A 24,349-nucleotide genomic window follows, 5' to 3' on the forward strand; every position below is an offset into this window, starting at 1 on the left:
TTTTTTTTTTTTTTTTTTTCCTGCCAGTAACATTAAAATCTAGAATTGTAATTCCTCTAGTTTTGTTCCTTTTTTTTTTTTTTCAAGATATCTTTGGCTATTTGGGGTCTTTTGTGGTTCCATACAAATTTTAGGGTTACTTGTTCTAGTTCTATGAAAAATGCTGTTGCTATTTTGATAGGGATTGCATTAAATGTATAGATCACTTTGGGTAGTATGGACATTTTATAGTATTTGTTCTCTTGATTCTTTAATCCATTTTAAATTAATTTTTCACATGGTGTGAGGTCAAGTCTAGCTTCATTCTTTTGCATGTGGATATCCAGTTGCCCCAGAGTCATTCATTGAAAAGACTATTCTTTTGCCATTGAATTGTCTTGGCACCCCTATCTAAAATCAAACAATCATAAATGTATGAATTTATTTCTTGACTCTCAGTTTAACTCTCAGTTTTGTTCCATTGGTCTTTATGTCTGTACTTATGCTAGTATGAGTATCACACAGCCTTGATCACTGTTGATTTGTAGTAGATTTTGACATCAGAAGCTGTGAGTCCTCCAAATTTGTTGTTGAAGAGACAGCAAGCACAGGTGCACGAGCCGGGGTTGGGGGTGGGGGTGGGCATAGGGGGCAAGAGAGAATCTTAAGCAGGCACCATGCCCTGCATATAGCCTGACACAGGGCTTGATCCCATAAATCCCTGGGATCATGACCTAAGCCAAAATCAAGAGTTGGATACTCAACTAATTGAGCCACCCAAGTGCCCCTGTTCTTGTTTTTAAAAATTGTTTAAACATTTCTGGATCCCTTGCATTTCCATGTAAATTTTAGGATCAGATTATTAGTTTCTGCAAAAATTAGCTGGGATTTTGAAAGGGATTCCATTGAATCCACAGATCACTTTGGAGTGTATTGCTGTCTTTAATATTGTCTTCTAATCCTTGAACATAGGATGTCTTCCCATTTATTTAAGTCTTTAGTTTCTTTCAGTGATGTTTTATAGCTTGAGTGGAAATCATGACTTCTTTTGTCAAGTGTATTCGTAAGTAATGTATTTTTTGATGCTATTTTTTGATGCTATTGTAAATGCATCAAATGTTCTTAATTTCACTTTTTTGGTTTCTCATGCTAATTTATAGAAACAACAATGATTTTTTGCATATTTTTGTATCCTGCAACATGCTGAACTTTTTTTTTTACCTCTAGTAGTTTTTCGTGTATGGATATGTGGATTTGTTAGTTTCCTGAGTACAAGATCATGTTATATGCAAATAGGGGTAGTTTTATATATTACTTATCAATTGGATGCCTTTTACTTATTTTTCTTGCCTAACTGCCCTGAATAGAACTTCCAGTACACTGTTGAATAGAAGTAGGGAGAGCAGACATCCTTGTTTTGCTCCTGATCTTGGGAAGAAAGCTTCTAGTTTTCATCATTAATTCTAATATTGGTTGGGGATTTGTGTGGATGCCCTTTATTAGACTGAGGAAGTTCCCTTCTGTTCCTAGTTTGCTGAGTGTTTTTATCATGAAAAGATGTTGGAATTTTCAAATGTGTTTTTTCCGAATCTCTTGAGATGACCATGTGGTTTTTCTCCTTTATTATATCTGTATGGTCTAGTACATTGATTGATCCTCCTGTGTTGAACCAACCTTGCATTCCTGTGATAAACTTCATTTGGTCAAGGTGTATATACAATCCAAGTGAGTATCTTTGTAAGAAACATACACTAGAGTACTTGGGAATAATGGAACCTCATGTCAGCAACATACTCAAATGGTTCAGAGAGAAAACAGTTCTTTGTACTGCCCTTCAAACTTTTCTGTACCTTGAAGTTGTTTTAATTTTTTTTTAAAGAAAATCAATGTACATGTTCTCTGACCCAGTAATTGCACTCCTAGGAATACATCCTAAAAAAGTAATCAGAGACAGGGAAAAGATATTTTACAAGCATGTTACACATATGACAGTGTTACACATAATACAGATTTTTAAATGATCTGAATGTTTAACAAAAAGATTGTTACATATACTATGATATAACTATGTATTGAAGTGTACTATAGCCATTTAAAATAATATTTTGAAGGGGGTCTGGCTGGCTCAGTCTGTAGAGCATGTGACTCTTGATCTCAGGTTGTGAGTTCAAGCCATACATTGGGCATAAAGCTTACTTTTAAAAAAGTAAAGAAAATTTGATCTCTGGTTGAGTATCCTTTTTTTAAATGTTTATTCATTTATTTTGAGAGAGATAGAACATGGGCATGCTGGTGGGTAGGGCAGAGAGAAAGAGGGAGAGAGAGAATCCTAAGCAGGTTCCACACTGTCAGCCCAGAGCCCATCATGGGACTCAGTTCCACAAGCTGTGAGATCATGACCTGAGCTGAAATCAAGAGTTGGACACTTAACCAACTGAGCCATACATGTGCCCCTCTGATTGAATATCTTTAAAAATTAAATAGATAAAAAAATATTTTGAAGACCAGTGAAATAGGAAAATGTCATAAAGACAAAACTTTATGTAATATAATGCCAATTTTATAAACAACGGAAAAAAGACCGAAGGAAGTACATTTTGCCTCATTTTTTTTACCTTTTTACAAAGTTTGTAATCTGTGGCCTAAAATTTTAGTAACTCCCACCTACCCATATAAATATCCTTAAAGCCCTTGCCCCTTGCTTCCTGAGCAATATTCAACCCAGATCAAGCTAAGTTATCTGAGTATCCTATCCTGTGCCTGAATTGAGTAGCTAAATATTGCTTGTAGAAATTATATCCTTTTGTTAAATGATCTCACTTTATAATTTTTTTTTAATGTTTATTCATTTTTGAGAGAGAGAGAGAGACAGCATGAGCAGGGGAGGGGCAGAGAGAGGGACACATTGAATCCGAAGCAAGCTCCAGGTTCTGAGCTGTCAGCACAGAGTCGGACCTGGGGCTCAGACTCACAGACCACAAAATCACAACCTGAGCTGAAGTTGACATTAACCGAGTGAGCCACTCAGGCGCACCCTCACTTTTAAATTATTGAACAGAAGCTCAAATAACCACTCAGTGCCATAAGACATTACCATTACATTTCCCTGACAATTTCAGTTTCTGTTCTTCAGAACTTTTATTTCACACTTGTCCTTTCTTTTTTAGATTTTTATATCTTTTTGCCTCATTTTCCTTTCTCCTCACTGGTATCTTCAATATTCACCAGCAATTAATTAACTAACTAACTAATTTTTTTTGAGAGAGAGAGAGAGACAGCGTGAGCAGGAGAGGGTCAGAGAGAAAGGGAGACACAGATTCTGAAACAGGCTCCAGGCTCTGAGCTAGCTTGTCAGCACAAAGCCCGACGTGGGGCTCGAACCCATGAACCTGAGCCGAAGTAGGACACTTAACTGACTGAGCCACCCAGGCACCCCAACATTTCACCAGAAATATAGAAGACGTCATTAAGAAACACCCTCATGTTTCTACTACTATCATCTTCCTCCTGTTGTGGAAGAAGTGTCCCAACTTTATCAAAGGCCACTGTCCCCTCCCTCTTCCTCTGGCCTACGAGTCTCTGGCTCCACCATAGTCTTTAGAAAGTCACTACAGTTGTTCACTGCCGTCTGCTTACAAATGTACTCAAGTAACTCCCGTCTTTTAAAGATTACTCCTCCCTTGGCCCTGTGTCCAGCCCCAGCTGTTGAATCATGTTTTGGCTCCCTTTCAAATCAGAATCGCTCGAGTTTCTCTGCTCTCTCTACACTTCCCTCCCTCTCTTTTCCTCCCATTATAGTTCCTTTCATTTCACAGAAACTGCTATTGTCAAGATCATCCATCACCTTCATCTTGCCAAATCCAATAGATACATTTCTGTCTTATTATTTGACCTCTCCATAGAATTCCACACAATGTTTGCTTTTTTGCTTGTGAAACACTTGTCTTGGCTTTCCAGTTTTTCTTTATGTAAAAGGAAATTTCCTTATTCTTTTTCCTTACCTCACTGGGCATTGTGTATGCCATCACCATCTTATTTCTCAGCTCCTGCAGCAGTCAGTGGTTGCCCCTTTAGCTGTCCAAGGCAGTCTTCAACATTTTAGATCATACAGTTCTTCTGCTTAAAACTCTCTAAGGCATCCATTTGCACTTCAAATGAAATGTAAATTCTCTCCTCTGGCCTGTATGATTGGCCCTGGTCTAGCTCTGCCAACTTTAGTTTTTACTCTTTTCTCTGCATTGATTACGGCACACCAGCCACACCAGCCTCTGTAATGGCTGTTTCCTCTGCTACATGACTCTGCTCTCTTATCTCTGCGTGTCTGGTTCCTTCTGACTCCTCAGCGCAATGTTACCTACTCAGATACGCCTTTTATAACCATTTTATGTAGAGCAATCCCTTTCACAAATGACATTTATTTTATGCTTTTCATAGCACTTATCACCATTTGAATTTATCTTATTTGTAGTCTCCCCCAGCTAGGATGTAAACTTCTTGATGACAGAGATTTCACTTACCTTGAATATCACGTACTTTAGCTTATAGAATAGTGTTGGCACCTGGCATGCGCCCGATAAATATGTAAATGGACGGGAGGAAGAGAATGAGGAAGGAAGGACATTTAATTAACCACATGAGTGAATAACTAAGGAGATGCATTAAAGTATTAGATAGTAATTATCCCTGGATTATGGGATTACAGGGAATTTCTTTCTCTCTTGCATTTCTGTGTTTTCCAGATTTTCTATAATGAACATGAAATGCTTTTGCAATAAGGAAAATACATGTTTATGCTTGTTTTAAGAAACTTTAAAAGACTTCAAAGGTGGCTTGGAGGAATAGTAATGATAATAAGCCAATCTGAATACTTTTCATCCTAAAGCAGATGACCTTCTGTTCTTAGAAAGGGGTGGAGGTATTTAATTCAGTTTTGAGCTTTATTTATGTGGCAGATTATTGTATTTTCCAAAGATGTTAACACCAGTATATCTCATCACATCTGCTTTTCTTACAATGTGACATTGACTACCTTCAAGAGATAGAATCTCTGATCCTTGCCCTTGAGTCTGGGCAAGACTGTTAGTGTGGTGGACAGGAAGCTATATGGCTTCCTAGGGTATCACAAAAGGTGGGGAACTTCTTCCTCATCCTCCTGGGATGCTTACCGTTGGGACCCAGCACCTTGTGGTAAAGAAGCCAGTCAGCCATGTGGAACCGCCATATATAAACGTTCCTGCCACAACCTCACCTGAAGTCCCCAGACTGCAGCCATCATCAACTGCCCAAAATTTGAGTGTGTGAATCTTTAGATGATTCCAGCCCCCAGCCTTTGAGCTGTCCCACCTGACACCGAGTAAAGGAGAGATGAACTACTCCTTCCCAGATCTACTCAAAATGCATATTAATCAGCAAAGTAAAAATTAATATTTTAAGCCAGAGTTTTTTTTTTAATTTTTTTTTAAGGTTTTTATTTATTTCTAGGAGAGAGAGAGAGAGAGACAGCGTGAGCAGGGGAGGGTCAGAGAGAGAGGGAGTCACAGACTGAAACAGGCTCCAGGCTCTGAGCTGCCAGTCACAGAGCCCGACGCGGGGCGCGAACCCACGAACCGCGAGATCATGACCTAAGCGAAAGTCGGACGCCCAACCGACTAAGCGCCTGGAGCAACCCAGGCGCTCCAAAGCCACTGAGTTTTAAGGTGGTTTGCTCTACAGTAACAGGTAGCCAGAACAATTTACAAAACATGTCCAGGCAAATTCTGTGCGTACAGCAACCTCTGATGGTCCCTTAAGCACATGTTTTCTAACACTTAGATAAGTCTTTAAATCTCTAGGATCCTTCCCGCTGTCCATCATGTTATTCCTAAAACAGTAACCCTGGAAGGTAGCGTGTCTGTCACGTATATAAAGAAACAACTGGGGCACCTGGATGGCTCAGTCGGTTAACCGTTAGACTTCGGCTCAGGATATGATCTTACAGTTTGTGGGTTTGAGCCCTGCATCGGGCTCTGTGCTGACAGCTCAGAGCCTGGAATCCTGCTTCAGATTCTGTGTCTCCCTCTCTCTTTGCCCCTCCCCTGCTCTCACTCTGTCTCTCTCTCTGTCTCTCTCTCTCCCCCTCTCTCTTTCTCCTCTTAAAAATAAACATTAAAAAAATTAATAAAAAGAAAGAAAAACAACTGCCTGAACTTGCTAAGACAAGGCAAGATTAAGAATCTGAGTGAAGGAAGGAGTAGGCTCCTGTACTATATGCTGAATAGATCATGACAATATTCAGTTCTGAGGACTGACCTGGCATGTGTTCAAATGAAAAAAACACCAGAATGGTGAAAGAACTAAAAATCTAGGGGCGCCTGGGTGGCTCATTTGGCTAATGTGTGACTCTTGATATCGGCTCAGGTCATGATCTCATGGTTGTGAGATGGCATGCTGACAGCGTGGAGCCTGCTTGGGATTCTCTCTGCCCCTCCCCTGTTTGTGCTCATTCTCATTCTCTCTCTCTCTCTCTCTCTCTCAAACAAATAAAGAGATAAAAAAAAAAAAAAGAACTAAAAATCTAGTCCTGAAGCTTGAGGAGAAGGCACTGGGAATATTTAGCCTAAAGAAGAGAAGTCATGCTCAGTCTCCTCCCCCCCCCATCCCCCCACTCAGCTGCACATAGCAGATTCTCTCAGTTCTATGCATTTTTCATGACCGCCTCTATTGCACTTCCTTCTTTCCCATGGACAATTCCTATTGGCCCTTTGAAGTCTCAACCAAAGCAGCTCATCTAGGAGGCTTTCCATGGACCCAGGGTAGGATATGTACCCTTCATATGTTCTTCCACAGCACTCTGTACTTCTCTGTTAACTTCCCTTATCTGCTCTTTCATGAATATATTTATGTGTCTTTCTTCTCTATCATAATGTGAGTTACCTAAGAGTAGGGACTGTCTCTGGTTGACCTTGGTGTATCCCCTACATAAATGTTTTATGAATCAGTGTTTGAAGGGTTGACATGTTGAGGATTAGATTTATTCTTTGTGGTCTAGTGGGGTTAAAGGTAAAGAGACATCTTGCTCAACACAGAGAAGAATTTTCTGAGTCAGTAGATGAAAAGAGCTGCCTTGGGAGATCTTGAGTTCTCCGTCCTTATGCCCAAGCACAAGCGGACAGACACTTTCATTAGTCCACATATTGGTACCTGGGCAGCAGGTATGCATCAGTAAAAATGACATAGTCCTTTTCTCAAGGAATCTGTGGTCTAGTAGTGAAGGTAATATGCCAGTGAATGCAGTGGTAAAGTGGCATACAGGATGCTATGGAAATGGAAAGAAATTTTTTTAGGGGAAGGAGGTCAGCAAAGGGGTTTCACGCAGATGACTCAGACACATGTTTGAGTTGCATGGTCAAGGATGAATACGATTTGGATGAATAGGCCATCCAGTACCCACAGAATTGAGTATGTCTGGCATCACTGCAAGTAATGCATTGTAGCCATGGATGGAGTGGGAATATGTGGTGATGATGGGGACAGTGCTACCAGTAACAATAGCTAACATTTGTTACATTGTTAAGTACCTGCACTCTAGGAAGGCATTGAACTAAATGGTATGAGACGTGTTTTGTGAAACTAACCAGAGGCCAAATCTAAGCCTCTTGAACTTTATTCCCTATAAGCCATTGATAGATTTGGAGCAGAGGTGGGACACACTTTGATTTGCATATCAGCTTAATTGTTGGTAAGATTGTTACCAAGATAACAGCATTTGGACAGACCAGATGGCCTTTGAACCTGAGATTTTAGATTCTGTGCTTTATCATTACTGTAATACTACTTTATCAACTTTGGGGACAGATCAAACAGATGCCTTATTTCTTTCCCCTTTTGGTCTACAAAGATGTGGTTTTATGTGCTTGCCTCTGTGGGCAGAGATGATATATGACCCAATTTCCCAATGATTTAGGAAGGAAGAATCATCAGTATTAAAGGACTTTTTTTTTTTTATATTTTTTATTTATTTCTAGGAGAGAGAGAGAGAGACACCGTGAGCAGGGGAGGGTCAGAGAGAGAGGGAGTCACAGACTGAAACAGGCTCCAGGCTCCGAGCTGGCAGTCAGCACAGAGCCCGACGCGGGGCTCGAACCCACGAACTGCGAGATCATGACCTAAGCGAAAGTCGGACACTTAACCAACTAAGCCACCCAGGCGCCCCTAAAGGACTTTTTTAAACAGCTTCCCAACCTCTCTAATTTAAAAATAAAATGATTGTGAGCATTCCTTAAAGTCTCCCTGCCTTGTCTCCTTTCAGGATAAATTTGGCTCAGCTATGGTAGGCCATCATTCTTTATGCATAGTCACTGAAGCAAATTAAGAAATGACAGTGTTGTACTTCACTCATATGTGGAATTTAAGATACGAAACAGATGAACATAAGGGAAGGGAAGCAAAAATAATATAAAAACAGGGAGGGTCAACATAAGACACTTAAATATAAAGAACAAACTGAGAGTGGCTGGAGGAGGTGTGGGAGGGGGAATGGGCTAGGTGGGTAAGGAGCACTAAGGAAGACATTTGCTGGGATGAGCACTGGATGTTATACATAGGGGATGAATCACTGGAATCTACTCCTGAAATCCTAGATGCTAACTAACTTAAAATTAAAAAATAAAATCAGAATTAAATAAAGAGAAATGACAGTCTTCCCACCAGTGGTCAGGGAACCATTTCACCAGCCTGAACTTAGCTCCTTAGAGTTGTAGAGAAATTGGAGGCCCAGTCTTTACTTCTGTCTACACTGAGCACAAGCAGATGCTGACAGTTCTGTCTTAAGAATGATTTGAAGCTTGGATGGTATTTTCTGTAGATTTACTTTTGCGAGGTGGCTGCCCGGGCTATAGTTCCAATTCTGCTACCACTTTGCTGGCTGTTTGAACATAGATATGCCACTTAATTTTGCTGAGCTTTTGTTTTTTCATCCACCTAATGGATTTAATAATACCTATAGGAGTATTGTGAGGACCAATTGATTGGCATTTGTAAAAGTGCCATCACAGGATCTGGTAAATAGTGTTTCATAAGTTTTAGTTTCCTTCCTTTAGTTGGTCAGAGTGCCTGAAACACCATTATTGATTCATTGTTAGTGATTCATTCTTTTGAGTATTATTATGTGTGCCCCTGTGAAGGATAATATTTTAAGCTATTACTACCTTTCTCGTGATTAATATGTCACATACTTTCGGCAAGTAGCCAAGAGCAATACATTTGGGACTGGATTTGAGAAAAACATTAGAGAAGGAGTAGAGACACTAGGAGAGGCCTTCAAATGAAGAGTCAAAAGTACCAAAGAACAATTTAGAATCACAGAAATTTAATATTAGAAGAGATTTTTAAATTACTGATAATACTGGTGGGTTTCTAAGTATTCTCTACTGAGCATATATGTTTGATATTAGAAAAAAAAGGTTGCTAGTATAATAAAAATGTATTCATCCTTTTTCTCATAAGTAAAAATAATTATGTTTATTCTAGAAAATAAAACCAAAGAAAAATGTTTGTTCACCTATAATTTTCCTTCTAATACAAAAACAGAAATTGCTTACATGCAAGGCAATAATCTAAGCCAATTCAGACTCTATAATGTAAACAACAGATGTTCTGGTTATAAATAATCACCCTTCTTTCTCCTTTGCTCCCTATCTCGATGAATGGAGCCACCTTACACTGAAAGCCCAAGCCAAAAACCTGTGATTCATCTTTAATCTCTTCTGCTTTCTCACTTCTGGAAACACTGAAAGCTCTTTGTTCACCTTCCATAGTAGCTCTCGAATCCATCTCCCTCTAGCTGTCTGCACAGCCATGACCTTAATCCATCTTCCCCAATCCAGGTTTCTGTAACTGTTTCCTAATCGGTGTCCCTGCGTCCCGCATCGATTTGTCACACCAGGACAGAAATACTGTTCCTACGAACAACTCTTAATTGTTTTCATTCTTTGAGCACTGTTTGCTAGGCTTTGTACAGGTGTCAGAAATGAGACGTGTACAGTGCAGTCCCTACTCTCCAGAAAGCATGTCACTTTTTAAACATCTTTAATACTTCCCATAGGTCAAGCTTCCAAGCTGTGATCTGCCCCCTGCCTACCTCTTCAGGGTAGGTAGGATTCATCTAAAATTTCTTCTGTTTTCTCACTTCTGGAAACACTGAAAGCTCTTGATTCAGCTTCCATAGTAGCTCTCGAACTCTGTGTTCTTTTACCAGTCATAATTTTGTTACTTACGGTTTTGAAATAAGACTTTTGTATTTGTGTTACCTAGATTTTAAAATCCATGCCCTAATCACCCCATGGCTATATACTAGATAACTAAAGATAGGTCCTCGCCACTAGAGCCTGCTGAATGTATTCAAATTAGCCAATGCTAAGCCTCTTATCCTCCCTTACTTTGCCTTTCTCTGGGAAACCACAATAAAGGTTGTCGTCTATGCTTTCCCCTTGCTCATTCTGCCTCCTAACTTATGGTGGTGCTTCTCCGTGTGGCCCTGCTTGGCATGGCGTGCCCCCTCGTAGGAACTGTGCATAACAAACTGTCTTCTGTGGCAGTCATCTCCTCATCTGCTGGCCTCACCATACCTGAAATATAATAAAACCTATATTAAAAAAATTTTTTTTAATATTTATTCATTTTTGAGAGACAGAGACAGTGTGAGCAGGCGAGGGGCAGAGAGAGCGAGACACAGAATCTAAAGCAGGCTCCAGGCTCTGAGCTGTCAGCACAGAGCCTAATGAGGGGCTCAAACCACGAACTCTGAGATCATGACCTGAGCCGAAGTTGGACACTTAACCGACTGAGCCACCCAGGCANAACCACAATAAAGGTTGTCTATGCTTTCCCCTTGCTCATTCTGCCTCCTAACTTATGGTGGTGCTTCTCCGTGTGGCCCTGCTTGGCATGGCGTGCCCCCTCGTAGGAACTGTGCATAACAAACTGTCTTCTGTGGCAGTCATCTCCTCATCTGCTGGCCTCACCATACCTGAAGTATAATAAAACCTATATTAAAAAATTTTTTTTTAATATTTATTCATTTTTGAGAGACAGAGACAGTGTGAGCAGGCGAGGGGCAGAGAGAGCGAGACACAGAATCTGAAGCAGGCTCCAGGCTCTGAGCTGTCAGCACAGAGCCTAATGAGGGGCTCAAACCACGAACTCTGAGATCATGACCTGAGCCGAAGTTGGACACTTAACCGACTGAGCCACCCAGGCACCCCTAAACTCTATATTTTAAAAACACTACCACCACTACGATAGACTGAATTGTGTCCCATCAGAATTCATATGTTGAATCTCTAGAGCCCTGTGTGACAATATTTGGAGATGGGACCTTAAGATGGTCATTAGGTTTAGATGAGGTTATAAGGGTGGGGTTTTCATTGATGGGATTAGTGGCCTTCTAAGAAGAGACCAGAGAGCTTGCTCTCTCTCACCCTTTACCATGTGAGGATACAGTGAGAAGGGAGCCATCTGCAAGTAAAGAAGAGAACCTTCACCAAACACCATATCTGCCAGCAACAGCGTCTTGGACCTCCCAACCTCCAGGACTGTGAGGAATAAACTCCATTGTTTTAGCTTCCCAGTCTAAGGTATTGCTATAGCAGCTCAAGCTTATGAGGACAGCCAATCAGCTTAAATCTTTTCAGTGGCTGGGGCAGCTGGGTTGCTCTGTCAGTTAAGTGTCCGACTTCAGCTCAAGTCATGATCTCACTGTTATTTCAAGCCCTGCATCGGGCTCTGTACTGCTAGCTCAGAGCCTGGAGCCTTCTTTGGATTCTGTCTGTGTCTCTCTCTCTCTCTCTCTCTGCCCGTCCCCTGCTTGTGCTCTATCTCTATCTCTCAAAAATAAATAAGCATTTAAAAAAATCTTTTCAGTGGCTTACCATTGCTTTTAAGATAAAATTAAGATCCCTTTCAAGGGTGCCTGGGTGGCTCAGTTGATTGAGTGTCCAACTTTGGCTCAGGTCATGATCTCGCAGTTCATGGGTTCGAGCCCCACATTGGACTCTGTGCTGACAGCTCAGAGCCTGGAGCCTGCTTTGTATTCTGCGTTTCCCTCTCTTTCTGCCCCTCCTCTGCTCACACTCTGTCTGTCTCTGTCTCTCAAAAATAAATACTTAAAAGAAGAATCCCTTTCAGTCTAAAACATTTGCCTAATCTATTTGCTGCTTATCGCTCCAGCCTCATTTCATATACTTTCTCTTCATCATTAATTAATCTTCAGTCACAATAAGCATTTTTCATTTCTTTAAATCCCCTTCCTGCAATAGGACCTTTGCATGTTATGTTTCCACTGTTTAGTGGTTCTCCTCTTCCCCCTCAGTTCTTCTTCATCTAACTCATATCTGCATATTTTCTAGGTCTCAGTTTATGTATCACTTCTGTAAGGAAAATCTTTAGGACTCCTTAATTAGGACATGATCATTTTTTGGTCATGGTACACTATACTTTTCCATCATAGCACTTATACTTAAATATTTGTGCAATTAATTATTTAGTGTCTTTCACCTTGGCTAGATTGTAAAGCATCATGAAAGCAAGGATTATCTTATATCCTGCGCATAACATAGTTCCAAGCACTTAGTAGGTGCTTGATAAGTGTTTGCCAAATGAATGAGTAAAAGAATGACAGCAACTATTTCAACTGCCTTTTATAAACTATATAGATAGGCCTGTGGGATAATACAGAGAAAACAGATCTTTTTATGTCCTACCCTCCAAATATATTAGTAGAAGATCCCCCGAATGAACCATTTAAGTACCTCAGTACTACATTGCAGAAAGGCCAAATAGTTATGCAAGTATTTTACTAATGCATGAAAACTGAAATAGAGAAGATATAAGTGCAAAAGATGTTTACTATAAAGCCAGGAGATCCTGGTTCACAATTTTAGATAGAGGAATTGTCTGTATATCATAAACCTTGTGGTAGATTTATCTGCAGCAAACTGTGGTACTGTGCCAGCTTTTTTGAACATATAAAGGTGATTCAAGTGAAAGGTTTGGAGGCAGCATATGTTCCAGAGTCAGTTCAAAATCTGGCTTCGTTACTGGGGTGCCTGGATGGCTCAGTTGGTTAAGCATTGGACTCTTTTTTTAAAAAAAAAAATTTAATGTTTATTTTTGAGAGGGAGAAAGACAGAGTGTGAGCAGGGGAAGAGCAGAGAGAGAGGGAGACACAGAACCTGAAGCAGGCTCCAGGCTCAGAGCTGTCAGCACAGAGCCCAACCTGGGGCTTAAACTCAGGAGCTGTGAGATCATGACCTGAGCTGAAGTCTGATGCTTAGCTGACTGAGCCATCCAGGTGCCCCTTAGCATCTGACTCTTGATCTCAGCTCAGGTCTTGATCTCAGGGTCATGAGTTCAAACCCTGCATTGGATTCCAAACTGGGCATGAAGCCTACTTTTAAAAATCTGGTTTCGTAAAATAAAAAAATCTGGTTTCATTACTTACTAGCTCTGTAATCTTGAACAAATCATATAAACTGTCTAAACCTTAGTGTTCTCATTTTGGAATGGAGATAGTAGGACTTATCTTAGAATTGTTGTTAAAATTAAATGAGATAATGAATGTAAGACATTTAACCTTAAGACGCTGCATATGCTATTTCATTATTCCAGTAATTTACTAGAATATACCACTTGGCATAAACCCTCTTCCTTCTTCCTAGAATGTACTTATCTACCACCCCATTGCACTTCCTGCACCACCTTCTCTGGCTTCAGTGTGTCCCTTTATATATTTATATATCTTAATGTATTTATATATATACATATATATATACATATATATATCTTTATACATTTAAAAATTTTTATTTGTCTTAATGTATTTATATATATATATCTTTATACATTTTTAAATTTTTATTTAAATCCAGGTTAGTTAATATATAGTGTAATAATGGTTTCGGGAGTAGAATTCAGTGATTCTCACTTACATATAACACCCAGTGCTCATCCCAGTAAGTGCCCTCCTTAGTACCCACCACCCAGTAGCCCATCCCCCACCCACCTCCCCTCCTGCAGCCCTTAGTTTGTTCTCTGTATTTAAGAGTCATGGGGCGCCTGGGTGGCTCAGTCAGTTAAGCGTCTGACTTTGGCACAGGTCATGATCTCACAGTCCATGAGCTCGAGCTCCACATCGGTCTCTGAACTGTCTCTGCTGACAGCTCAGAGCCTGGAGCCTGCTTCAGATTCTGTGTTCCCTCTCTCTCTCTCTCTGCCCCTCCTCCACTTGCACTCTGTCTCTCTCTCAAAAATAAATAAACATTAAGAACTTTAAAAAAAAAAAGTCTCTTACAGTTGGCAAAATGGAATCTTTATATTTAAGCACATGTTTTTTATTCCCTCCACCTCACTAGACTGAATCCCTCAATGGTATTGACTGTATCTTGTTTTCATTATATCCTCAGCAACTAACTTCTGTAGGATTGGTTTAAGGATTAGAAACAACCTATCTGCAACATTTAGCTTAGTATGTAGGTTGTAGTTGCATACATAGTAGCTATAATTATTATTGCTAATAATAATATTTTTCAGAAACATAGGTTACTTAGATTAACCAAATGACTTTTCCAGCCATTAATATCCCTTCTTATGTATATGAGTGGACATTTTATCCATCTTAGGTGTTCTGGAAAAAGGGAAAATGCAGAAGAACATTGATAGGAACTACAGACCTATAGATGGCAGACATCATTCTTTCCTGGAAGTATGATATCGTAGTTTGTGGTACCGAATGATCTGAGCTACCTAGTGAGTCAGGCATCCTACTTAGGTGTGTACATTAGGATAGATGGATGGATAAGCTTCTTTGTTCAGCAACAGTAGATCAGCCCCCACAGACAGAAGGCAGGAAAAGGGGGAAGAAAGGCAGGCCACTCCAGGTTGGTAGTTGGCAGTTTTAATAAGCAGAGAGTACTTACATACAAGGCTTGTCTTGGGCGGCAGCAATGGGTCCTCCCACCTGCCCACCAAATCTTAAAAATTTATACAGAGACCTTAGTTAGTTAGGTTCAGTAAGGTATACCTTGCAGGTGTTTTCAACACCGCGTCACTATCTCAAGGCTACCACATCATTGTCTAAAACTGTGTCCTTGGAACTCCCTCAGGAACCAAGAAAAGCAGAGTCCTATTCCAAGAACAGGGGAAAGTGAGGAGCCCCCAGTTGCCTGAGTCCAGCTCACAGGTCAACTGACGATCACTTCCTTTCAGTGACCTTCCGCAACACTCAGAGTAAATTAGATGTTAAATATATGAGACAATTAGTAAAAGATATTAGATAATAAGAGGTGACTATCATAATCATTCTGATGTTTTATTTTTATTGGCATAATAATTGCACCTCTACAATATTCAAGTCCTCTTTCTTTGTTTCTTATAGCTATTGGATGAACTCCCAATGATTTACAGCTGTTGTATATTTGTGTACTGCATGTAAGTACTTAACATTTAAAATTCAGTTGTTTGATATATTTTTAAATTCATATTCACTTCATACTGAATTAAGTAATATAGTTGACCCTGTTATATTACTGGGAGATTGTAATAGTGTAGAAGGCTTTAACTTCTATGATCTCCATATAAAGTATACTATCTGGGAAGCCATAATAATGTTTATTAACTTTTATGATCTCAAAACCCTATAGCCAGTTTAGATACCCTCCCTTAAATTTGACTTGTGTAATCTGCCTTTCCTTGAGTTATGAATGTACACAAATTAAAAAAAAAAAAATTTTAATGTTTATTTTTGAGAGAGCAAGAGAGACAGAGTGTGAGCAGGAAAGGAGCAGAGAGAGAGAGGGAGACATGGAATCCAAAGCAGGCTCCAGGTTCTGAGCTGTTAACACAGAACCCGAAGCGGGGCCTGAACTCACAAACCGTGAGATCATGACCTGAGCCAAAGTTGGTTGGACATTTAACCTGCTGAGCCACCCAGGCACCCGTACAAATTTATTTTTATTAAAAAAGTTTTTAAGTTTATTAAGGAATAAACACAGGGGAGGGGCAAAGAGAGAGGGAGGAGAGAGAATCCTAAGCAGGCTTCATGCTGAGAGTACAGAGCTCCGTCTCATGAACCCATGAGATTATGAACTGAGCCAAAATCAAGAGTCAGACACATAACAAACTGAGCCACCCAGGCACCCTGAGTGTATACAAATTAGGTAAAAAATTTTATATAGTAATGCCATAAAAATGAGATTTATGTACTTTGTAAAACCTGTAATTGTGCTAAGCAGTGCACAAGTCATCTCTGATTCAGTTGTATAAGATAAATCGGTATTATCCCCATTTTATAGATGATGAAGTAAAGCACAGATTGATTAGTAACTTGTCTAAGGACATAAGCAGAGCTTGTGCTTAGGTGACTTGCCTAAGGCTGTGTAGTTTTAAGTGTCAGAGTTGGAAAGTGAACTACAAGTTTAATAACCTTACTTCTAAGTATGCCTTCAGTTCCCAGCACTAGTACTTAAAATTTCTCTAAACCCTTATGATGGTTTTCTGATTCTTTTCAATGTGATCATCATTGCTAGTTCAAGAATATTTTCTTCTAAAGACATCTAAAAATCAGAATCATTTGAGAAAATATATTACTAAAAAAGCTCATCTGAAATTTTTTCTGTAAAGGGACAGATAGTAATTATTTAGGTTTTGTGGGCCTGCTGTCTCTGTCGCAGATCTTCAGCTCTGCGTTTGTAGCATTGAAGCCATAGGTAATGGGTAAACAAATGCATGTGGCTGTTCCAGTAAAAGTTTATTTACCCAAAAGAGCTTGAGCCCTTGGGCGGTAGTTTGTTGCTCCAGATCTGGAAAAATACCTTCAGGTAAGCTTTTTTTTAAAAATAAGTCATCAAGTCACAGAACTTAAAGGTAAAAGAGATCTTAGAAATAATGTGGGCCAGGACTGCTTGGGTGGCGCTATTGGTTAACCGTCTGACTTCAGCTCAGGTCACGATCTGGCAGTTCATGGGTTCGAGCCCTGCAATTGGCTCTGACTGTGGAGCCTGCTTGGAATTCTCTCTCTCTCCCTCTCTCTGCTCCTTCCCCACTTGCTCTCTCTCTCTCTCAAGATAAATAATTAAGCTTTAAAAAAAAAAAAAAAAGGAAAGCGAAGAAATAATGTGGGCCAACCACCTTTCTATAGAGATAAGGAAATAGGAGTTGGGTCCAGTTCCCATAGCCAATTAATTAGTGAACAGAGAGCGTTCCTGCTGTTTGTACTAAAACATAGGCTCAACCAATAGTCAAATATTTGTTGATATTTCTATTTATTGAGTATTTACTGTATGTTAGATACTAGCCTAGTGATTAAATACATGAGAAAAAGATTTTAGCCCTGCACACAGGTCGTTCACAGTTCGGTTGAGGAGACCAGTAAAGAGACCATTATAATAAGAGTGATATTTTCTGTAATAGCGTGCCTTAGGCAGGACAGCTCACAAGATTTAGAAACCTACCCAAGCCAGCTTGAGTTAAGAGAAATTTATTTATTTTAGGGACATAAGGAAATATATGAAACCCAATAGCATGAAGTATAGCCTGGCTATAACTCAAGGGCAGATTCTCTCCTCTGCTCTTTTCCCCATTTCTTCTTCTCCACATGGTCTCAAGTCTTTGAATATGCTTTGTTTTCCTCTCCATGCAGATCACTGCTCTGCTCATTCATCTTCTTGTTCATTCAATTTAGCTGCTCAAGTATCAGCATCAGATTTTCAATCCATAAGCTTTATACTTTGACTCTGCACACTTAATTGATTTAGTCTCTGGCTGCCAAATTCCCATGTTTTCAGGAGAGAGCCTCTCATTGTCCCAGTTTAAGCCAGGTGCCTGCTCCCAGTTCACCCAGCCTCTTGGAGGCAGTGCAAGTTCTCTAAGATGAGAGTTTGGGAGGGAGGAAGTGATAGGCATCACTAGAGCCAGAGGTGTGTATTACAAGTGGTCAAGCAGTGTTCTGTTTGTTTTCCTAGTTAATATTCTAAAACAAGTTTCTTTCTCTGTTCTTTTAAAGGTTTGAATGTTTCAAGATGAAGAACTCTGTAAACTACCATCTGCTTTTTATCTTAGTTCTTTTCAGTTTAATAGTAACCACAGTAAGTCATATTTTGTTTCTAACAGATTAAGCATGGAAACCAGCCATTTATGGAGTTTGGCAAATTTTACTAACAGTGTTTGCTTCATGCTGTTCAAACTGAAATGTTTCTACACAAAACTCACAGATACCGTTTGTCTCCTGTTTAGGTGTTATTTCTCAACAAAAAGTTGGAACAGCTTTCAAAAAATCTGTTTAGCTAGTTATTTATTTGAAGGGAGAAGAAGTCAAAGGGCAAATATTTAGTAGCAATGGGGAAAAAATTAACTTCTTTTTATGGATGGACATAGTAGCTCCCATTTGTTAACAGAAAGTGATTGATTCTGCTCTGTTGGGCCCAGTGTGAGTATTTTAATGGTTAACCTTTTCCTGAGTTCCTGGTCAGGAACTTTCCTGATAATGAGTTCCTGGTCACTTCTCATCCTATCGTAGTGCTTTTTTCCCTCAAGTAAAGTGCATTTTGTATTAAGAGACAATTCATTTCAACAAATGTATTGCAAACTTACCATGTCAAGTGGTAGAAAATACAAAGATGGCTATGAAGCAGCTGCTATACTTAAGGAATGCATTCAAGTAGAGAAATAAAACATGTAAGCAAACAGTGAATCAAAAGATGGTAATTACAATAATAATGATAAAAACTAGTTAAATGATGATGAGATGAAGACACATCAATGAAAATTACTTGGGTGGGTCAAGGAAGGGTCCTTTTAACTGACTTTTAACTGATGATTAAAAGTTTGCCAGGCCCCTGGGGCAAGCATTTATGAAGACTGTTACATTGTCCCTAAGCACAGAACCTTGGAACAACATAATAAACTATCATTTTTAAGTGCCTACTATGTTTCAGGTACTACACTGAGTATTTTCTCATTAAATCCTTACTACCAGCAGAATTGGGAGAAATATAATATGGCTGGAGCATGTTAAGTGGTGAGGAGTGAATGAGTCTAGTTAATGAGGTAAATGTCAGATTATAAAGTCCCTTGTGTACACTTAGATTTTTGTCTTCAAGGTAGTTTGAAGCCATTAACGGATCTATAGCCGAGGAAGAACGTGGTTAGATATGTGTTTTAGAAAGATGACTGGTTTTAGGGGATGGATTAGAGGAGTATGAGGCTAGACTCAGGGACTTTTGCATTTGCTTAGGCAAAGTGTAAGACTTGGACTGAAGTAAAATAGGTGTGGGGATGAAAAGAAGCTGTCATAGGGGCACCTTGCTGGCTCAGTCAGTAAAGCTGCGTGACTCTTGATCTCCAGGTTGTAGGTTTGAGTCCCACATTGGGTGTAGAGATTACTTAAAAAAATAAAATCTTAAAAAAAAAAAAAGAAGCTGTCATAATAACAAATCCATAAGACTTGTGACCCACCAAGTAGAGGGTGTGGGTATGGGGTAAAAAGAAGGAATTGTCTAGAATGATGCCTCTGTTTATGACCTGGACATCATGATACATACTAGGTTCTTAACCAAGATAGAAAACTTGGAGGAAGAGCAGATTTTGCAGGGACGATAATGAGTAGGTTTGTGTCATGGAGTAGAGGTAGATAAATTCACTTTGGACTCTGTTGAGATTGAGATGCCCAGTGTTAATGACATCTGAGGCTTCTCTTAACAGGTAGGCTGAGCTAAAGATGTGGGTTTGAGAATTGTCAGGCTGTGGGTAGTACTAGAAATGTGGGAATAGATGATCTGGCACAGAGATAGCATGAACCATTAAAATGACCACAGATGCAACCCTATGGAACACTTTTTTTTTAAACAGAGATAAGTAAGAGTATACATTTATGACACTTTACCCTAAAAGTTCTAAAAGTTACAGTTGATTTGTCTATTTGACATTCACAGCCTGTTACTATGTAAACTTTCATAATGCCTAAGGATTTCAATGAGTCAGTACTTTAAAAATAAAAGTTATATACCTTCAAGGTGTACAGCATGATGATTTGATATGCATAGTGAAATGACTACTACAGGCAAGCTGATTAACATATCTTCTCACATAGTTGCCGTGTGTGTGTGTGTGTGTGTGTGTGTGTGTGTGTGTGTGTTTGTGAGAGAGAGAGAAGACCACCTGAAATCTTTTCTCTTAGTAAATTGCCAGTATTCAGCCCAGTATTAGCTATCATCACCATGCTATATACATAGGAACACTGACATTTGAGGGTCAGGTAGAAGAAATGGAGCCAGCCAAGGAGACTGAGAACAAGTAATCAGAAATGTAGGAAACATAGAGAACCTGATATCACAAAGTAAAAGAGCTTTCCAGAAGGAGTAACAGTATTAGTTGCCACTGAGAGGATGAATAAAATAAGATTGAAGTTTGACCCATAAAAATTTCAATGACCTTGAGGGTGTTATGCTGAGCGAAATAAGTCAGGCAGAGAAGGACAAATATCATATGTTTGCATGTATAGGAGGATTAGGAGGAACTTGATGGAGGAACAAGGGGGAGAAGAAGGGTGGAAATGTTTGTGGAAAGGGAGAGAGGCAAACCATGAGAGACTCTTGAATGCTGACAAAAACTGAGGACTGATGGATGTGGGGGGAAGGGGAGGATGGGCATGGAGGAGGACACTTGTGGGGATGAGCACTGAGTGTTATGTGGAAACTAATTTGACAATAAACTATTTGTAAAAAAATAAATAAATAAAAAATAAAATAAATGTTATAGAAAAAAAAATTTCAATGAAAAAAACAAATAACCATAATAAGAACACTGTCAGCAATAGATTGATGGAAACAGAAGTTAGATTATCAGTGAGCTGAGAAGGCACATAGGAGGTTGAATGAATAGATACACTGTTTTCTTATGCTTCTACACTGCCCTGCATCGTCCTTTGCATAAACTACGTACTCCTTGATGGTGAGAGAATCCTCATGTTTCAGACATGAAAGGAAGTTTTGTTATTGTAAAAAAAAGAAGAGAACAAAGTCCAGAGAGTTTTAATGACTTGCCTGGCCGGCCAAGTTCATATGGAGAATTGGTGGCAGAGTCAAGACTGGACCACTTTGTAAGTTAAGCACTGATGTGGTTGGAAACCTAGGTTTGGGAGTCGATCAGATCTGAGTGTGAACCAAAACTTAACTGGAAACCTTAGGCAAGTCACTTAATCTCTCTGCATTAGTTTTCCTTGTCTGTAAGATGAAGAAAATAATAACATACGTTTCATGTTAGGAAAATTAATACTTGGCACATAGTAAGGATTCCATAATTCTTTTGCCTTAAAAAAAAGTCTTAAAGGGCATGCCCTTTTGGATTTCTCCTATTAATAACGATGGGAATATGAAACTATACAAAGGAACATTATTATTTTGACAACACATTTCAGAGATTAAATGCATTCTTCCTTGCTGAGTTTAGAGTTACAGATAGATAGTGTCTCATACACATCTTCCTATTAAAGCTGTATGGCTGCTTAAAGGGAATAATCTGCTGTTATTGTAGTGAGAATAGGAACTTCTTATAGGAATAAGAAATTTTGTAGCCAAGTTGTAAAATTACATAAAATTTTGTGAGATCAGCACTACATTCAATGAGGAGTTAGAGATATCTACCTTACTGTCAAAGAGATTATTGCCTCGTAGGGGAGAGAAACAAACCAATACATTACATGATGTTTATACATGGTCAGTGAGGGCATGAGGGAGGGTGAGTGACAGCTCCTGCTGAGTAGAGAAAGAACCAGACAAGACTTCAAGAAAGAGGGATACTTTGAGCTGAATCTTAGAAGATGAATGTTTGCAAGGTAGGGAGAATTTCTGAGGAAAGTGAAGAGCAGCATGTTTAAAGATGTGGAAGTATTAAACTAGTACCTTTGGAGAAGTATGGTACTTTTTGGAGCCTAGGATATAAAAGGGACAAGAGGGGAGCAATGAAGCCAAACAGAAAGTCAGGAGTGAGATCATGGAAGGCTTTGAAATTTGGACTTGTCTTGTAAGTGATGGGAGTCATTCCAGGATTATGATTTGAATTTTGATTTCTCTTTACCATGTCATTTAAAGGCATACTCTTAAAGGGCAGTAAATGCATGCTAAATCTTAAATGAGCATTGAACTTAATCATCCACATGACGCTGGAACCTAAAACTAGGGTTTGTGTAACTGGGAATGCATCTAAGTAATGAGTTCTGCATCTTGGTGAGTGGGTTTAGAGTCTTTGGAAGTAAAAGAAAATATAAGAAATTTGTTTTCAGTATATTCAGTTATTGAGCATGTATTATATGCTGAACACTTTCACGTCTTTTAGCTTATTGTTCCCCATTACTGTTATTCCCATTCTCCAGATAAGGAAAAAAATGAGTCTTTTGGTTAAGTGACTTGCTCAAGGTATGTAGCAAGTAAGTGGCAGAGTCTGAAGTTTAAGTCCAGTATTCTTTCTGCTGAAGAAAAAAAATGTATTACAGGCACTGTCAAGAGAACCTCTTCAACCCTTATGAGTAAACTGTGCATCTCTGCCCATCCTTGACGTTGATGCAGAGGCCAAGAGGCCAGAGTAATCCACAACAGCCTGGAAACATTTAGTTACCACGGTCAAGCTAGGCCTGCAGGAGACCCGCCAGTAGGTACTAGCCCTTCTGTGGTTTTACACGGCTGGAGTCTGATTTAAATGACAGGACTAGGAAGCAGAGATGTTTGGGATTTGCAGAATTGTTGGAAAAGGTTTTCTTTCCCCTCAATAATGCACTTCATTCACATGTGTTTCTTTTAATATTTTGTAGGTTTACCTTAAGGTAAAGGAGCCTGTATTCCATCAGGTAAATTAAAAAATTTAAGCACTTAATTCTTTAAGAGCACCTGCCTGCATTGTGTTTCCTTTTCTGGTAAATTGTATACAGATATAATTTCTGAGAACAAAGTGGTAGATGTCCTATGAAAGTATTTAAAACAAACTCAAGTGCCTATAGGACACCAGTGCCCAGACTCAGCTGATTGTAGTCAGTAAGGCCAGTACAGTCTTCCTCCTATAAGCAGAAAAAAAGAAAGCGTTTATACACATACACAAAGTCTTTTTTATGACACTGTTTTCTAGAAAAGATAGACTGCAAGGTCCTTGAATATTTCCCTCATAATGTCTATTTTAATGAGTTTTTTGAGATGTGAGGTTAATTTACATTGAGAAAAGCAAACACAGGAAACTTAGCTAGAGGAAATAATGATTTAAGTGCATCCCATAACGGAACCAGAGTAAAATCAAGTAGTAGACCCCAAATAAAGAGAGCTCTTGTTAGTTGAGTGCTCCCGTGTGCCTGGCACTCTGCCTGTTACTGCACGACTCTAATCTCCTGAGCAGTTCTACGAATTAGGGACTGTTGTTCACATTGTAAGGGAAATGAGCTCAGAGATACTGAGAATTTGCCCAATGGTTACACAGTTACTAAGGGACAGAGCCAGGATTGTAACCTAGATTTGTTGGACTCCTGTCACCATTCTTTTAAAAAACTAGCAAACAAACAATACATAAATAAGGACACTTTTCAGGAGTACCAGAAGCCTTGTAATTTTAGAATATTTTGTGTTATAGAAAAAGTAAGTGTTCCTGTACTTTTTAAGCTTAAACCAGATAATAATCATCTTGCCGAAATCTGCTTTTTGAAATCAATTCCAAAACCACATTATTGTGCCTTGATATTTTCTACAGACAAGCTAAAAGTAGATGTTATAAGAAGGACATCTTCACTTTCTGTTTATTTTAGCTTGAAGTAGGTCATTATGGAATTACCTCTTTATTTAGAAAGATTTATTGACGCAGCATAAAGAATGAAGTTTGCTTATAAGAAAATGACCAGCTTTTGTAAATTTCTTATTTGTCTTTATAAGAGAGAAAAACCATAACCACACCAAAAAAGTTTGGAAATTTGTGGTTAATTTTTGTAAGTTTATGGCCATCCATTTTCCGTTTTGTGTTTTAGAACTATTTTACACTATGTTTATATATAATGAAAATATCAAACTATTCCTCTAACTTCCCATGCTGCAACTTTTACGTGTTTTTTTCCAGTAGTACTTTTTTCCCTCAATGGATAGTGTTATATATGGATGTTTGCTGATAGGAAGGGAGACAGGATGAAAGCTTATAGTTAATGGGTTTTATCTTAAGCCTTCTCAGGAGACAAGTAAAGAAGTAGAGGAATGCTAGGGTGAAGTGGATATGTAGTCTGCAGGCCGAAGACTTCATTCACTCAACAGGTGTCACTGTGTACCTTCTCAGTACCAAATTCTGAGCTGGAAGTTGGAAATAGGCGGCAAACCAAAAA

The 24,349-nt window shown here is 39.1% G+C and overlaps 1 protein-coding gene across 1 annotated transcript in view; it reads left to right on the forward strand.

The window, feature by feature from the left end:
* ACER3 (alkaline ceramidase 3) overlaps positions 1 to 24,349 on the forward strand; it is a 120,099-nt gene that overhangs the window by 50,894 nt on the left and 44,856 nt on the right. The window contains exons 3-5 of the mRNA XM_077767526.1: positions 15,389 to 15,441; positions 18,014 to 18,095; positions 22,814 to 22,849. Coding sequence (XP_077623652.1) covers positions 15,389 to 15,441; positions 18,014 to 18,095; positions 22,814 to 22,849 — 171 coding nt within the window. The remainder of the gene's footprint in view (positions 1 to 15,388; positions 15,442 to 18,013; positions 18,096 to 22,813; positions 22,850 to 24,349) is intronic.

Source organism: Crocuta crocuta, unplaced genomic scaffold (genome assembly GCF_008692635.1).
Source record: "Crocuta crocuta isolate KB4526 unplaced genomic scaffold, BGI_CrCroc_1.0 scaffold561, whole genome shotgun sequence".
NCBI classification, from domain to species: domain Eukaryota; kingdom Metazoa; phylum Chordata; class Mammalia; order Carnivora; family Hyaenidae; genus Crocuta; species Crocuta crocuta.